The sequence below is a fragment of the Thamnophis elegans genome, chromosome 10 (genome assembly GCF_009769535.1).
Source record: "Thamnophis elegans isolate rThaEle1 chromosome 10, rThaEle1.pri, whole genome shotgun sequence".
NCBI classification, from domain to species: domain Eukaryota; kingdom Metazoa; phylum Chordata; class Lepidosauria; order Squamata; family Colubridae; genus Thamnophis; species Thamnophis elegans.
In genome coordinates, this window is record NC_045550.1 from 4,398,844 (window position 1) to 4,417,283 (window position 18,440).

At 38.2% G+C, this 18,440-nt stretch overlaps 2 protein-coding genes across 4 annotated transcripts in view; one reads left to right on the top strand and one right to left on the bottom strand.

Annotated features, from left to right (window-relative positions):
* DOCK1 (dedicator of cytokinesis 1) overlaps nt 1–18,440 on the bottom strand; it is a 510,685-nt gene that overhangs the window by 282,205 nt on the left and 210,040 nt on the right. The window lies entirely within an intron of this gene.
* Nucleotides 1–18,440, top strand: part of INSYN2A (inhibitory synaptic factor 2A) — a 42,962-nt gene that overhangs the window by 4,900 nt on the left and 19,622 nt on the right. Inside the window, exons 2-3 of the mRNA XM_032224958.1 lie at nt 229–1,435; nt 9,276–9,368. Coding sequence (XP_032080849.1) covers nt 229–1,435; nt 9,276–9,368 — 1,300 coding nt within the window. The remainder of the gene's footprint in view (nt 1–228; nt 1,436–9,275; nt 9,369–18,440) is intronic.

Sequence of the window (18,440 nt, forward strand, 5' to 3'; positions counted from 1 at the left end):
TTCCCGGAAGTTATTTACTTCCAGGTTCACCGACCAACCGGTCCGCGCGGACCGCCGTGGACTGGTTGAAACCCACCCCTGCTTCCTATTCTCAAAAGCAAGACTTCATTTTTTAGGTAGCTAAAAGTCCTGAGCTTTATTTATTTATTATAAAAATCATGTCATTTGAATTAAAACATCTTTACCTAGGGTGGTAACAGTCTTCCTAATATTGCTTATTGATTTCAGGTACCACAGGAAGCGAAGAACCCAGCAAATGCTTGCTCGCGGTTTCTGAGAGTGAAGTTGATTCAGCAACATCGCTTGCCTTAGAAATGAAATATGCATTGGATCCCAACCGACAAATCAAGAAGAGAAACAAAGCCCTACAGGTGAGATTCAAAGACATCTGCGAGGCCCAGAATGAGCAAAGGGAAAAACAACTCTCTTTGTTACAGCAGGGTGACCCAAAGGAAGCCAAACCCATCTCTTACAGAGCAGCTTACCGAAAATACATGACCGTTCCTGCCCGGAGATCAATCCCTAATGTTACTAAAAGTACAGGAGTTCAGACTTCGCCTGAGCTTAAAAAGTGTTACCAGACCTTCCCTTTGGACCGGAAAAAGGGAAATATAATCAAAAGCATAGCTTCGGTGGACGCTTTTCCAAGTCAAAACAACGGATTCCTAATTGACGTTAAAGAGAAAGACAGCAAAATCTCAGGAGAGGCTCTTCAGTGCAGCAAGAAAGTCAGCGGATTTGTGACAGCTGAATTTATTTCACATACTAATGAACGCATCAACGCAATAGAGCTGCCTTCTAAGGACAACGGTTTGGAGACATGTATAAGCGCTGATTTGCACAGCTGTAGTAAAGAACCTCCTTCTCTACAAGAGTCAGCAGCTTCGGTTTTGGAAGAGCCTGATTACCAGCTGCATGACAAAGCAAAACACCACACTGGGCCACTGAGGTACGAGGAAACTAATCCAGCCAGCCAAGGGAAAGTGTTCAAGACAGAAGTAGCTTCGGTCTATTTGCCTGCATCTGGTTCACACACCTCACTGGCTGACCAGCAGCATTCGGCAGCAACGGGGAATGACTGGTCCCTGTGTTCAGCCGAGGAGGAGGAAAGGAAAAGAACTCTGCATCTTAACGGTCTGCAGTCCCAAGCTGTAAGTGCAGCTCAGGCCTGCCCCGCGCAGGCACCGTGCCAGTCTACCCAATGTAATGAACAGACCCTTCAGGTAAATGTTTCACCTATGGAAGGGAAACAGCCTTGTCAGACAGCAGTTGCTGTGAGTGAAGGATGTCAACAAATTGTGCCTCACACTGAAGTGGTAGATTTGAAAGCACAGTTGCAGATGATGGAGAATCTGATCAGCTCCAGTCAGGAAACCATAAAGGTCTTGTTGGGTGTTATTCAGGAGTTGGAAAAAGGAGAAGCTCATAGAGAAGGGTAAGTTGATTTTTATTTTAGTTTTTTTAACATATGCAAGAATCTCATTTAGGGGAAAAAATCACTTGCATGAATTCTGCTGAACAATTTACATGTTTCTGTTTACTCAGAAGATGTTAGAATTGCTCAAAAAGCAGGTGCAACATATGTGTCACCTTTCTTTATTAACATGGATTACTTTAATGGGTAATTATTCTTGACTCGCAGTACTTGAAAATTATAATTTAGCATATAACTTCACAGCAATGTATTAATGCTTTAAATGACCTTTCTATTTCATTGTGTCTCTAATGACCCTTACAATATATTTGCTTTAGTACAAAGATACTCCTAAAAAAATACGCTTCTGGTAACAGAACTGCTTTCAAAGAATATTAAAATTAAAATATATTGCTTATATATATATTTGTCATAAAACAAAGGGTCATGTTAAAGCTAATAATATCTGCTATATGATTACCCAAGAACTCTTTCATTAATTATTTAAAACCAGAATAGACTAGGAGGCAATAGAAAACATTGTTTGGAATGCTGAAACCGCCCAAAAGAAGAGCATTAGTTCATAAAAATGAAGTGCAGAATATATTGTTCTGCGTCCTTTTTTTTTTTTTTTAAAGCATCACTCACAACCTACTTAACAAAAACAGCTATTTACTCAGACTTGGATAATTATGTCTTTATTTGATAATTGCAACTTCTGTTCTTTGGCATCTGACTTAGCCTCCTAAAAGATATAATCCCCGTATTTCCTAGTTAATTCAGTGATTGTATTCTAACAAATGCAACTTTATGTCTCCAACTTCCTGTTTTGTGTAGCTCATGCTTCCCCTCGCTTCAGTAAATGTTCCCTCTTTGATTCCTTTTATCATACCAAAATTACTAATATGGGCCTTTTTCATTTGTGACTTTAGAAGTTGCTTTTTACCCAAAACAAGCTACTGATTAATGCATGTTAAGGATGCAAGAATTATAAACATGGCAATTGTTCTATGTAATAATGTTTGCTTAGCCAAAATGATTTACAACACATTTAAATTTAAACCATATGTCATAAGGACAGGCTATACATTTCCAGTACAGCAGAATGGTTTTCAATGTTTTTAGATTTAACTGATCATTTATTTTGTGCATGCTCTTTGAATGTTGAATGTTTATTTCATTTGTATGACATCTAATGGCACAATTCAACCCTTTAACAACCGTGTTTCCCCGAAAATAAGACAGGGTCTTATTTTCTTTCTACCCACAAAATATGGCTTGGGCCTTATTATGAGGGGAGGGTTTATTGTTTTGGGGTTGCCAGGCGGCTGCTCTCTTGCGAGCGGACTCCCAAAGAGTCGGGCACAGCCTCATGAGCGAATGGCTGTGTTGCGCTGTTGCAGGTGCGCACCACAACAGCCATGAAGAGACCATGCTCACGACCAGCCACCTGGCAAACCCCCTTTCCAGCCAGGCACAGTGCCATTCACTGACCTAGGGGTATCGCCAAGCCGTGTTTAGCGCCTGTTCACCACTGCCCGGTTCCCGCGGATTGGCACCTTCGAAATGCCAGTGAATGGCACTCTGCACGGCTGGAGAGGGGGGTTGCGCGAGCAGCTTTTCCAGTCTCACTCACGCGCCTCCCAGCCTCACAATGCCCTGGCCCAGCTCTCCCTGCAGAGCCAGACACCTCCGCTGCCGCCACCATCCCAGCATGGCTTTTTCAGCGGCTTCCAAACTTGAGTCTTCCAGCAGTGGCCACTCTAAGTGCACGCTCTACAGTTGTACGCTCTTCCGGCAGCTGGCCCACAACCATAGAGCAACCAGAGCGGCCACTACTGGAAGACTTGGCTTGGAAGCCGCCGAAAAAGCCATGCTGGGATGGCAGTGGCAGCGGAGGTGCCCTGGCTCTACAGGGAGAGCTGGGCCAGGGCATCGTGAGGCTGGAAGGCGCAAGAGCAGAACAGCCGCTCGCGTAATCCCTCTCTCCAGCCATGCAGAGCGCCATTCAATGGCATTTGGAAGGCGCTAAGCCACGGGAGCTGGGCGGCAGCGAACAGGCGCTCACGAGGCTTGGCGATACCCCTAGGTCAGTGGATGGTGGCCGAGTGGCTGCTCCCACCGGCTCAGGGTTGACTCGGCCTTCCATCCTTACGAGGTGGGTAAAATGAGGACCCAGATTGTTGGGGGCAATATGCTGACTCTCTGTAAACCACTTAGAGAGGGCTGAAAGCCCTATGAAGCGGTATATAAGTCTACTGCTATTGTGAGCGTGGTTGCTTCATGGCTGTTGTGCTGCGCTGCTGCAACAGCTCAACACAACTGTTCTCCCCTGAGGCTGTGCCCGACTCTTTGGGAGCCCACTTGCAAGAGAGCAGCCGCCTGGCAACCCCCCTCTTCAGCTGGGCACAGCGCTGCTCACCAACCTAGCGGTATTCCAAAGGCGTCAAGCAATGTGATCATCTTTGCCTCCCCCCGGTTCCCGCTGCTTGGCACCTTCGGGATACCGCTAGTTTGGTGAGAGGCACTCTGCCTGGCCGGAGGTGGGGGGTTGTCCAGGAGGCTTATTTGCGGGGGAGGGCTTATATTTTTGCCCACCAGAAAAATGTGGCATGGCCTTATTATCAGGACATGTCGTATTTTCGGGAAAACACGGTATGTTTATTGAAACTCTAAGCTTTTCATATCTGTATTTCCATTATATCATGGCATTAATGTTTGTTGCCTCAGAAAGGCTGAATGTGGGAGAAAATACAAGTATGGCACTGAAGAGGCCCTGTGGCTTGTGACAATCAAAGCAATGTTGACCTATTAGCAGAGATCCTATGGCTGATGATTTAGATTGATTTCAGGATTTAAATTACAAACTGCAAAGTTAATAGTTTTGTGCATATTTTTTCAGGATGTAATCAGGAAACTACTGATTGCAACAGTACAAACCAATTGGCATATATAAATAAGGATTTAGAACTTCCTGTAGTACTCCTTCCTTTCTCTTCTTGATGGAAAATAAATAGCGAAGTCTTAAAACTAACCTGTAAAAAAGGGCTAAGATTCAGAATACACAGTTTAACATATAAAATGTAGCCTGACCAGACTTATTAATTGTTAGTACTTTAATTAGCAGTTTCTACTTCTTAAAGATGCTTGTAGTGAGGGAAGCATTATTTCTATTTCACATGTATATTGGTTGTTGCTATTTCCAAACAGACCAATTCCTTTTGGATCAGACCCATTGCAAACTATCATTTAAAAGAAAGTTTTAGTATATTGCTGATAAGTATGGAACTGCATCCTTTGCCCTAATTGGGGGAAAAGGGGGCAATTGATCTTTATTTATAACTCACGGTAGAATACAAATTTGAGTTGGAAATGGTATTTGGTATTTATTCGATTTGTAAGCCGCCCTATTCCCCGAAGGGACTCAGGGCGGTTGAACAAAAAACAGGGGAAGGGGAAAAACAAATACAGAAAGTAAGACAAACAGGACAGTGATACAACAATTTTAAAAAGCACAGCAAGCACAGCAAATTCGAGTAGGGGGGGGGGGAACTCAACCCCAGGCTTGCTGGGACAGCCAGGCCTTAACGGCTGTCCGGAAGGCCTGAAGGGTGGCGAGGGTCCGAATCTCCACGGGGAGCTCGTTCCAAAGGGCCGGAGCAGCCACAGAGAAGGCCGTCCTCCGGGTGGTCGACAGCCGGCATTGGCCGGCAGATGGAATTCGGAGGAGGCCTAATTTGTGGGATCTAATGGGTCGATGGGAGGTAATTGGCAGGAGGCGGTCTCTCATTGGCACTGGGAATGCAGACCAGGGACCTAGAAACATAAGGACACTAGGACAGATAAACAGGAATACCAATGATTCATAACCACGAAGTGTTATGTGTTGTCAGGGGTTCATAAATGTTTTCACCATTCATAGCTATGACTAGGCTGCCTCGTGAATAGAGGTTTAGAGTTCTTTTTCTTTCTTTCAGCATAGAGAAGAACAAAGACCTACTTCCCTTGTTAGACTTAAATGATATTCAAAAAGCAGCAAGACCTAAAAGTAATTGCAGTTAGTTTTGTATATATTTGCTTATATTTCAAGTAAAGTGAACAAATTTACATATTATACAGAGAGAGAGAGAGAGAGAAAGAACAACAACAAATTGGTATAAATTTCATAGTTTTTAATTGACATTAACTATAAAAATATTAAAATGACTGGAAACTAAAATATATGGGCTCTTTTAAAAATATTTACACTTGTATACATTTTATACTTATTTTAAAAGTGACATGAATGTCTCATCTGATATATATATAGTATTATGCATTCATCTCAGCCAGGACACATTGATTACTCACTTTCTTGATGAGAAGCAGCTTATTTACAGGTTGCTGAAAAATCAGACGCCAGTCTAGTAGATGCTTGTGAACCACTATAGTATGAGTGGGCAAATACTCTAATTTAATAGCATCTATGTCTGACATGAACGAAAACATTCTAAACTCAATAGGTGAGTTACATAATGCAGATGTAAATGTGGCCATATAGTTAAAATAAATTAAACTACTTTAGCCTAGAAGCTTCTACCAAACCTATTCCTGATTATCATAAACTTTGATTATAAATTGAATTGGTTTGCCTGTACAAAATGACCAACCACTAAAATGACTTTAAAATGACTTTAATAAAATCTTGTATTTTGCCACAGCCTCTTCTTCAACACATTTTATATTCCTATCTCTAAAACATTAGAAGAAGAAATACCAGGCAAAGCTAATGGTTTATGGTTTAATTCATTTTGTTCTTTTGCTTGAATGAAGAAAAATAAATTTCTTCAACATTTTATGCTACTATAGCATTTTTACATTAGAAGAACGTATTGTAATTTCTTTTTCATTTCAAAACTATTCCAGTACCCAGGTACTTTTGAAAGGATAAGAATTTTAGGAGAATCAAATCATATGGAAAACAGTAAATTGCTTTGTTATTAAAGCAAAATCTCTCTTTGAAAGTAATGACTTCACCTTTGTTTTTATTAATATACATACTTTTATTAATATATGATTTGTTACAAACATAGGCTCTATTTCTAATGAAGAAAAAGATAACTTTGAAACTAAAAGATTTAAATATTATGAAATGAAATGCACCAGAGAAAAATATAATCCCTGCTACTAAAGACAGTCATATAACAAAGTCTGCATAGGCTTGTGAAAGGATTATTTAGTAACAGCAATTTATGTATTTATTGGTTTTAAATCCTAACTTTTTTCCTTAGCTTGCATTACCACTTCCAGATAATGTATGTAATCAGGATGCTAAATTCAATAGAATCCATTAAAAAAAAAAAGAAAGTGAATTCAACATTTAGAAGGTCAGAAACTAACTTTAGTTTAATTCTTAGGGAATTAATAATAATATTATAAAAATGGTACTGTATAGCAAAAATATGCAGTGCTGTACCACTATAAATAGACAATGAAGAACAACAAAATGCAGCCAATTTTTCTTCTCTTTTCATAGTACTCTAGACCATCTTCTTCATCTTCGTATGGTTTTCAGTGTTCACTCAAAATAAAATAAACAGTGAATAGTCCAGATCATCACTAATGCTGGATCCTGAGTTATTTTTTTTGTCATGGGCCTGCCTATTTATTTATTTAAAAGATTTATTTTTGCAGACCTTAGAATGAATTGATAACTTGGTCATTTTCATTGACAATGCTGTTTCAATGGAATAAGGGTAGACAATCAGCTTGCATGTGTGAGACAGGGGTGGGTTTCACCGGTTCGCGGCAGTCCCCGCGAACCGGTTGGTCGGCGAACCCCGAAGTAAGTAACTTCCGGGAACAGCGAAGGGCCCACCCGCCCGCCCGCGCTCCTTACCAGTCTTTGCTTCCACACAGGCACATGGCACATACAGCGCCGGCGGGATTCTCCACGAGCAGCTGGATGGCACATACAGTGCCTGTGCGAGTCTCCGCGAGCAGCTGGAGCATCGCGCAGGCGCTAAGACGCATGCGTGAACTGCGCATGTGCACGAGGACACTGCCGGCCCCGTTCCAACCGAACCGGTTGGAACGGGATTAGCAACCCACCCCTGGTGTGAGACTACATTAATATATGCTGAAATAATAATGTCTGTAGAAAAGGAAGGGAGAGGAGTAATGTGCTATATCACTTTCAAATTCTACTAAATTTTCAAGTCTAATTAAAAGTCTTGCAATTTCCTTATTAAGACTCTATATGGCTTGGTTCCTTTTTACCTGCGAAGTGGCGCAGTGGTTAAGGTGCAGTACTGCAGGCCACTTCAGCTGACTGCTATCTGCAGTTCGGCGGTTCTAATCTCACCGGCTCAAGGTTGACTCAGCCTTCCATCCTTCCAAGGTGGGTGAAATGAGGACCCAGACTGTGGGGGCGATATGCTGACTCTGTAAACCGCTTAGAGAGGGCTGAAAGCCCTACGAAGCAGTATATAAGTCGAACTGCTATTGCTATTATTTTTAGGATTATCTCTTCCAATACAATCAACCCATTCAATGAAGTATTCATGAGAGATCAGGGGTGCAGAGCAGTAAGTTGTAGTTATGGAACATCTCGGTGAGGTTAGCTTGGTCCTTGATGGTATTTCAAAAGGGTTTGGAAACTTCTTTTAAATACTAGTTATACAGTCAGTTTACCACTTTGATTTTGTTCTTTTACTGGCTTTGGATAATGTTTATGCAGCTGCTATTCATATATCTAATCTATTATACACACACACACACACACACACACACACACACGTGTCACAGTTTTAAGGGAGCTCAAAGGGAAGTTTTTAAAGATTTTTTTTCTTTTAAATTTCAAGTTGATTGGTTTGTAAATCTATTGCTTAGTAAATAATAATTAGAAAGTAATAATAATATACTAAATTTATATGTTCTACAGCTCCTATGATTCTGGGAAGTTTATAATATATACTTTGGGCAATATATAGTATGTAAGTATATTGTAAATAAATATCAAACACCATTTTTGTAAACAGCAAGAATAAAATTGAAAGGGGAATATATTTTTTTAAAAAATAGAAAGCTAACCCATATGTATTATTTACAGTAACCAGGCCTCATTTTTTTTTAACTTCTATTTATTTAATGAATGTTCAGTTCAGGCTGTACACCTAAGGAAAAATCACACTTATCATTTTTTGAAGTCCAGTCTATAACTAGCAAAATAATAGGGAGCTAGACCAGAGACCCTATCATATATGAAAGCTTTCATGTGGACGAAAACATCTTTTGAAGTTGTCTTTAATTCAGATAAATCCTAGTTCTAAATGTATTGTCATGTCTAATATATCAATTGGCTTCTGTCCGAAATTAAATAAGCCATTCCTTTCAAACTTTCAAATTCTTCCCATACTTATAATACCTACTATCTGATTAAATATTACATCTGCTTGATCTCTGTTCCAGGGCAATAAACTCAATCTTTGATTTTTATTTTGAGTTGGGAAGGGTGCATGTGACATAATTTAAAATCATTCTTTAATTCTACACCTTAAACTCAGAGAAAAATGTTCTCAACACAATTACACAATTATAAGTACACTTAATCTTGCATTTTCCATTACATATCTGAAACTTTACGCTTCTTAAAAGAACGGCTATTAACTGTAACCATTAACTGATCAGCTATTGACACTTTTGTCCCAATCAGTATTTCTTTTCTACATAAATTATGTACCGCAAAATATCTGTGAAAAATGTTACATAGGTCTCCAAAAATCAGATTGCTGCTTTTTGCTGTCCCCATTTCCCCCTGCAAAATCCAGCTGGATTTTGAATCCCAATCCTACATAATTTTTTCACATGTATTTTTTCACAGATATTGTTCCAAGGGGAAAAACTTTATGTCGAAATCGGACCTTGACTATGTAATGAAAGCTTCTTCTCATTTGTTGAGACTTGACCCATTAAAGTAAGTCTTCTACTATCAGTGCTATCGGACTGTTATAAATAATAAATTATTTCATCCTAGTTCACATATCAGAAATAATAAAAAAAGTCCATTATGTATAAGAGAGCTAGTAATATAAGACTTGTCTTAAACAACTAAGGGAAAATATGAGGCTGAATACAACTACTGTTAGAAAATCAAAGAAAGTAAAAGGATTGCTGAATTTTGCACAAAATTCAATACAATATAGAATGCTCTAGTTATAATTCACTGAAAAATGACATAGTAATATTGCTAAGTTGCCTTTTGTGCAACTTTACTGAAACCAGGAAGAACTCAATTTGGATATTAAGGTATAACACGCACAGGAACAATAGTATACTCCTGAATATATCATACAGCATTGTACTTCTCCATGTTTTCAGTTGATTGTGACAGCTAGGCTCAGGGATATGGGTAGCCCCTCAAATCTCAGTAAATTATTCCTTGGTTTTAGCCAGAATCTATTCTATAACATTGTTTGTCTATCCATTCCGGTAATTCGGATGGGGGGGGGGCATTATTTCCTGAAAAAAACTGAAAGGCAGTAGTGGTTAGGGTGCAGTACTGCAGGCCACTTCAGCTGACTGTTATCTGCAGTTCAGCGGTTCTAATCTCACCGGTTCAAGGTTGACTCAGCCTTCCATCCTTCCGAGGTGGGTGAAATGAGGACCCAGACTGTGGGGGCGATATGCTGACTCTGTAAACCGCTTAGAGAGGGCTGAAAGCCCTATGAAGCGGTATATAAGTCGAACTGCTATTGCTATTGCTATGTGCCAAATATTGGATCCAGAATTCCAAAAGAAAAAAATGCTTTTTCAAAACATAGAAACTGGGAGATGAAAGCTATAAGCTGACGTATGTTTAATGAATATTTATTATATCTTCAATAAGAAGTCGAGAATGTAGGTTACATTGTTTTTATTTTTTTTCCTTCATTTGCTTTCGCCCATTTTTACATTTAATTAGATAAAGATACATATAAAGAAAATACTTTTTAACATACTAAAGTCAAGACTTCTTTTCCACAAAGCAGCCTGGCAGTAATTCTGTAGATGTGTTTTTAATAGATTTTTCATGAATGTTTTAAAGTTTCTTTGAGTTTGCAACAATTCACTATTCTAGACAGTAAATACTGCAAGTATATTTTGACATGTTGCTGTCAAGATATAACTGCCATACAAGTCAATATTCTGTTGACTTTTGCCTGCAATGCTCGCTTGTTTGGCTGTTCTTTTCAGTTATGCTTATTTTTATTTTTATCATGAACCTTTGTCCTAGGAGTTTATTTCTCATGGGAAAAAAGCAGAACTTTAAAAATGCTATTGTTTCAAAACAAAAATATTAAGCTCAGATCTTCCCAGAAAACATTTATTATCCTTGTAGTATTAAAAAGATTATTGAAAGTTTTGGAGGCTTCAGTGAACTAGTTAAAACTAGCACATGTCTCAGAATTGTTTTCTCCCTTTATATTTAAACAAAAAAATCATTCAGTTCTGTATATCAGTCTGAAAATCTGAGTATCAGCTTGCCTAACTTAAGCCAAGCTATTCTGGAATTTCATTATTTCATATTGTGGTTTTGGTTCTTGTTTTTTCCCCTTGTGCCATCGCTGTGCTGTACACCTAACTTTCACAGTACTCTCTTATGTTGAAGTATATTTACTTGTAGGCTATGCCTATAGTATTATTATTATTAGCCTTCTCTACTATTTGCTCTTATTGGTATCATTATTATTACTCCGTTGTTTTGCAAGTACATGCTTTTGCACTGGAGACAAATTTCTTGCATGTCTAATTATTCTTGGCCAAATGAAGTTTTCGAATAATGTACTGTATATTAAAGTAAGGAACAATCTCTTTCATTTTATGAAACCATGGTTTTAAATAATTGTCCTGCACCTTGTTAATTACAGTAACTAGCACTATCTGGGAGTAAGGTTTGCATAAAGCATAATGTTTAGTCTGCCAAGAGCGTTTTGAACAAAAATAACTATCAGGCAGTAAGTAGTCAACTGAGCATTTTTTGAACAGAACTTTAAAGACCATTGTTTCTGCCACATTAGTTCAATTACACACTGATTATTAGGACTGCAGTTTTCAGAAGGAGGAAAAATGGTTCATAATGTGCATGGGCACATATCAACAACTCTTTATGTCTTTTGCTAAGTGCTACAGCCATATCATGCAGTTAAACATATAAATATTTTAATTAATTGCTGATAGATGCTACATGAGCACATGTGTGCCCTAAAACATCTTTGTTCCTTCGGTGTTCATGTTTGTTCAAACCAAATCTATATCATCATGTTTACTGTGAGACAAAAATGGACTCCTTGACAGGATACAAGTGTAATAAATATACCATATACTCATGAATAGATCTGAGAACAAGTACTGCTAGCAGAAAAGCAAGATAGAAAATTGTTCCATGAAATTAATGAAGTAGTTAGGAGTGGTTCCACCACAAAACCGCGCTCGACTAAACGGCGTCTGACTAGACCGCGTAGCTGATGTCATCAACAGGGCGACAACAGCGCGGAGACAGAAGCACGCTGTAAACCCTAAACCCTAAAGTTAACCTCTAAACCTAAACCTAACCCCCCTAAACCTAAACCTAAACCTAACCCTAAACCTAACCCTAAAGCTAACCCTAAACCTAACCCTTACCTTAAGTTGAATCGGCTTGCTTTCAAAGCGCTATTTAAAGCGCTCTTCTTTCTCCGCGCTGGCTGTTGTCGCCCTGTTGATGACGTCAGCGACACGGTTTAATCGGGCGCAGCTTAGTCGAGCGCAGTTTTGACGGGTCACAGTTAGGAGTTACAAGCCAGGTTCCATAAGCTTGCCATCTTGACCTACATTTACTTATTATTGTTTCAAATGAAAACTCAAACTTTATACATTTCCAGATCTGATTTGATTAATTTTTTATGGTCCACAGCTTCTTTGCAACCATCTTCAAAATTCAAATTTGAGAGTCCCTACTTCGTTTCTCTAATTCTTTCTCGGTATCCAGCTTTCACAGCTGTACATTACCATTAAAGATAAAGGTTCCCCTCGCACATATGTGCTAGTTGTTCCCGACTCTAGGGGACTGTGCTCATCTCAGTTTCAAAGCCAAGAGCTGTCTGAAGACGTTCTTCGTGGTCATGTGGCCAGCGTGACTAAACGTCGAAGGCGCATAGAATGCTGTTATCTTCCCACCAAAGGTGGTTCCTATTTTTCTACTTTCATTTTTATAATCTTTTGCTACGTTGGCAAAAGCTGGGACAAGTAATGGGAGCTCACTCCGTTACGTGGCGCTAGGGATTCGAACTGTTGAACTGCCAAGCTTTCTGATTGACACATTCAGTGTCTTAGCCACTGAGCCACCACATTAAATATTTTGATCTTTATCTTTATTCTTCATGCTCTTGTTCAAGCCCTAGAATTAATTTCCTCTTTACTTCTCCCACACAAAGTTCATATTTACTCATGAGTCCAAGAAAACAGCATTACAGCAGAGACTTTTGTGGAGTTTTTTGCTCATATATCTCTTAACTTTTTAAAGAACAACATTTTAACTAAGGAGCTGGGGATTCACTATAGAATATGTTAAAGATATCATTATTTTCACCCCTCTTGTTTTTAAATCTGCTTGTGTATCCCCCTACCATTTTTCAGTTGTCTGTTACAGCATGCCATAATTCACATTTAACATTCGATGGCACAACTGAAGATGCACATACCTATTTTACATAATTTGGTGTTTGTTCCATAAGCATAATCTACTAGTTAGGAATTTGAAATGAATGTATGCTTGTTCTTTATTTCTCTGCAAGTATAATCCCGTGGAGCATAGAATAGTGGCTGTATGTTCTTAACATGAAGTCTGTCCCCAGAATTTCTCAAGGAAAAAAAATCTAATTTCTAAAATTTAGAGAAATTGGATTAGTGAAACAACCATTGGCAACGTGCTACTTTGAATCAGAGCAGTCATATAAAGTATGCTTTAACCTTGGGGGAAAAAAATCCCAATTTTTAGTTTATATGAAGTATCTTATGGCTACATTGCCATTGTGAATTCTGATATCACAGTAGAAATCTGAGGTATAGCATAAATATTTGAACATACCAGGTATCTTTTAATTTCAGACTGAAGGTCAATGGGCCACTAGATGGCGAAAATGAGAATAAACCAAATTACTACTGTAATGAGAATTCACTGAACTTCTAAATGAGACACTGCAAAACCATTGTGGGTTTTGTTCTTAATCATTTGGAATACTGATTAATTATTGGGATATGTAAACAGAATACATTTGTTTAGATAATGCAGTTAGCCAAAAGTAAAGGTCTTCTATTGCCTTATGTTTCATTTTGCAATGGAAGAAGGAATCACTGAGCCAAAATAGAAATAGAACAGCTTGGTCAGAGATAAACATCAATGTAAAAATTCTCTGTCATATATTTCAATTATTTGCATCTAAAATTATTGGAATTTACAGATAGTCCTCTACTTAGTGACCATTTAAACTCAATCGAGAAGTCACTTTACAACCATATTAGTAATTTAACAACATTTAACAAGTGCGGCAAGTAAGTTCATGAAATGGGGAAAACCCACTTAACAACTATCTCGGTTAAATTTTGGGCTCAATTGTCGAGGACTTTCTGTACCTATTTTTGAAACTGGACTTGCTCTAGAATAGCTTTACCCTAAGAAATAGATCTGATAGCTGAAGCACTCAAACTAAATCCCCACCTTCAGAAATGTCAAAATAAATTTGGTGAATTTTGGGGGGGGGGGGGAGAGACAAAAGCCATCAGGGCATCTTTAAATATATCATAACCAGAAAACCTGGTAGAGAGGTGGTTAGACATTTGGTCAACAAAAGAATAAGAAAAATGTTCAAGGTGGATATAGAGGCAAGAGAAAAAGTGGATAAATTTTACCCAGAACACTTTATTACCAAACAGAGCCAGCAAATAAAACTTTGCCTCATTCCTCATCAAAGGTTCTTAAGTAAACTTAGCAGTCTTGAGACAAGAGGACCTGTTTTATGAATTAACTGATTAGAACAGAAAGAAAAAAGAAAAGAGAATTATCCTGAATGGCGAGAAGGAATATGTGTCCCTCAAGGATCTATTCTGGGATTGGGGCTTTTTAATTTATTCTTAAATGATCTTGAGTTGGGCATAAGGTTTTCCTGACCAAATTTGCAGACAATAAGCTACTTTATTTTAGTTGGTTAAATGTATGATTGTAAAGAGTTCTGTAAGGCACTTTTTGAACTGAGTGAATGGTTAACCAATTGGTTAAATAACCAATTAATGGTAATTTAAGTAAAGTAAATTGGGCACGTGGAAGCAAACGTTCTTAATTTTATGTTTCTAGTTGAGGGTTTGAGATGTTTATAATCAGCAAGGGGGGAAAATCATAATAGCTAAATGAAGGGTAAAATGTTTAGAACATAGGAGGAAGGATATGATGAAGAGGTAACGTAAATCATGCATTGTATGTAAAAAGTGAACAGAGAAACATATTTATCCCTTTGAACAGATATGTATCCTTTAGATATTAGGACCAAATGCCAGCCATTGAAATTGATTATCCAAGACATAGTGAAGGCCACTAACTTGGATGCATAAATTCATAGAGCCTACGTATTACAAGAAATTTTGGTTTTGAGAATGTTTTGTGAAAAACAAAATTGTGAAATAGGACAGGCTTTGGCCTGATCCAGCTGAGCTATTATTATGTACTGTAAATACTTTACTAAATGAATTATTATATCTAGTCCTGATTTTTGATAAATTCAATAACAAAATCAGTGATGCTATAGGAAGCCTCCAGATGACAGTAATTAATGCTTGCGGAAATGTGTAGTTAGCCTCTAGTAGAAATTGGAATTACAAAGTAAGCCTTATATATTTGAAGAGGATAATATGAATCTTTTTTTGACTTTTCTATTAGCTATTAGTAGTATAATAATAGTATAGTATAGAAAATAGTATAAGTAGCTATTTCCCCCTTTCCACATCATTTATAGGAAGATAATAATCTCTGCATTTCCTGGCAATTAATTTTTGTAACTATGCCAAAAATGCACTCTCTTGATATTTCCGAAATGGTAATAAAAAAAAGGAATTCCCAAATCAATGTGGAAATAACAACTCGATTGTCTCTCTTATAGAAAATACAAGCAATGGTACCAGATAAAATGTTTATATTAACAAGACACGTAAAGACAACTTTGTCTAAAAGTTGTTTCAGTAGATTCCTTTCAAGCATGTTATATTAAACCTATGTCCAGGATTTGGCTACATTCTAATCTTTTTCAATCTTTTTTCCAGTTACATTTTTTTAAATTTATTTGTTGATAATTGTTGTTGTTGTTGTTTATTAGTTTTGTATGCCGCCCACTCCCGAAGGACTCCGGGCGGCTCACAATAAACAGGGAAAGGGAAATACATAAGACAATACAAAGAATTTAAAAATGCGCAACATTCACAATTGAGGTGGGGCTGGATATTTCAACAGCCCCCAGCCTGTCGGAACAGCCAGGACTTGGTAGCTTTACGGAAGGCTGGGAGGGTAGTAAGGGTCCGGATCTCCATGGGGAGCTCATTCCAGGGGGCCGACGCAGCAACAGAGAAGGCTCTCCCCTGGGGGGTTGCCAGCCGACATTGGCTGGCCAATGGAACCTGGAGAAGGCCAAGCCTGTGAGATCGAATCAGTCTGTGTATAAATTGAATTTATATTGCTGCCTATTCGCCTATGGCGACTCAAGGTGGCTTATAAACCTGAATGAAGCAAGGCCCAACCTCAGATCTAACAAACACAATAGTACTATGCTAATTCAGTCATGAAAAGACAGTAAATATTTGTTTACATCCCATTTCTATCCTGCCCTACCTTAAATGATTAAGAAGTTTAACAAAAGTAAAACCATAAATCACATCAATGCTAACACACTAATAAATTACATATGCAGTCCAGATCCACCATCTGTTGAAAAAGATATTCTTAATAGTGTTCCAAAAAGCAGGCAAAATGCGTTGCCCTTTACCTCATGATCTTATAACATTTATTTATTATAAAATATGGTAATATATTAAAGATGATTAATTGGCAGGAGGCGGTCTCTCAAGTACCCATGTCCGATACCATGTAGGCTTTAAAAGTAACGACTAATATGATGTAAACTTGTTTTTTAAAAGGCATCTTTGGTTTGCGTTAAAACAACTTCAACACACGCAATGTTCTGATTGCACCACAAACGCAGTAGTCATCCTTACCTTTCACAGAGGCACTGAGTTTTATAAATAGGAGCAGGATAGTGTAGAATAATCATATCCAAGGACCAGTGGTGGCTTTCAAACAATTTTGGAACCTCTTCTGTAGGTGTGGCCTGCTTTCTGGGTCCACTGGTGGAACCTCTTCTAACCGGTTCGATAGATTTGACGAACCGGTTCTACCGAACAGGTGTGAACTGGTAGGAACCCACCTCTGCCCTATCCGCTGCTTTTCCTGTTGTCCTTCTGGGAAAACTGCAAAAGGCGTTTTGCAACCTGCTATAAGTGTGAGCGGGTTGACAAGGGCAGATCGCAATCACGTGACTTTGGGAGTGAGGCAACAGCAGTAACTTCAGGCACAGATCACAAGTCCCTTAGTTCAACACTTTTGTAGTTTTGAACAGTGACTGAACAAATGGTTGTTAAGTGAGGACTACCTGCATTTTTTTTCCTAAGTGCGCAGATGCTAGTAAAACTAAAAACATATTATTTAAATAATTCTATTTTTTCAACCCATACAAGATAAGAGGTAGTAATATTTACAAGCATATTTAAAATGAGATGTTCATTGTAGCAAATTGTAATTAGAACTAAAATAATAATTTATGGTTTAGCATTACTGTCCCCAAAGTGGGCCATGTTATGATATTCTCTAGAATCTAATTGGACAAAAAAGTTTTCCTTTATGTAATTAGAGTGTCATTAATTTCTGCATTAATTTGGGCTGGAGCTTTTAGTCACATAATAAAATCTCTGAACAGTTAAAAACTAATTCAGCTGGAGATTCCCACCGATAACATATTTCTGAAGGTTGAAACCTATCTCAAACTGCTGTATAAGTTATACCATTAATATTATCACTGTACCTAACCTTTGAAAATAAAATAATTTCTGTTTAAATTAATTTGGCTAAGATTCAATAGAATATGTTCTTACTGGGTAAGTCCTGATTGATTGTAATTACTGATCAAGTCTGAGAAAATCTTGCTCTAAAAGTTTATTAGCCAGAGACGACATTATTAGAAACTTTCCTATATTAAATATATTATAATGCACAGCAGTGGCCCAGTAAATGAGCCAAGGTGGCGCAGTGGTTAAATGCAGCACTGCAGGCTACTTCAGCTGACTGCAGTTCAGCAGTTCGGCTGTTCAAATCCCACCAGGCTCAAGGTTGACTCAGCCTTCCATCCTTCCGAGGTGGGTAAAATGAGGACCCGGACTGTTGTTGGGGGCAATATGCTGACTCTGTAAACCGCTTAGAGAGGGCTGAAAGCCCTATGAAGCGGTATATAAGTCTAACGATTGCTTTTGCTATTGAAATGTTCTAAAATTCAGGTGTCTAGGAAAAGCAGAAACAGCCCTAAAATCCTTCAGAATCAACCCTGAATATGAAACTTTATACTGGACCAGAATGAGGATTTCATCAGAGACAGGGTTTTTTTTTTTTATGACAAGCATGCTTTTTATTCAGCTAACTGTTCATTGAAAATGACATTTCAATTTGGTAGATGTGACTCAAAAAGCCTTGTCACTGGGTCCAGCTTCTGGAGGAAATAATCCTATTCTGGACCTAGTTCTTCACACAATATAAATTGTTATACTAAACAAAAGACCACAGAAAGACCATTTTCCTATGATTCAGACTCAGTTCTTTTTCTTTTTCAACTATCTGTACAATTATATAAAAAAGGAAAGCCTTGTATTTCTGGCCCTAAGGTAAGCTGTTTCCTTTTAAAGAACTAAAGCTATGTTTTCCTTAACTCTTGAATACCTCTTA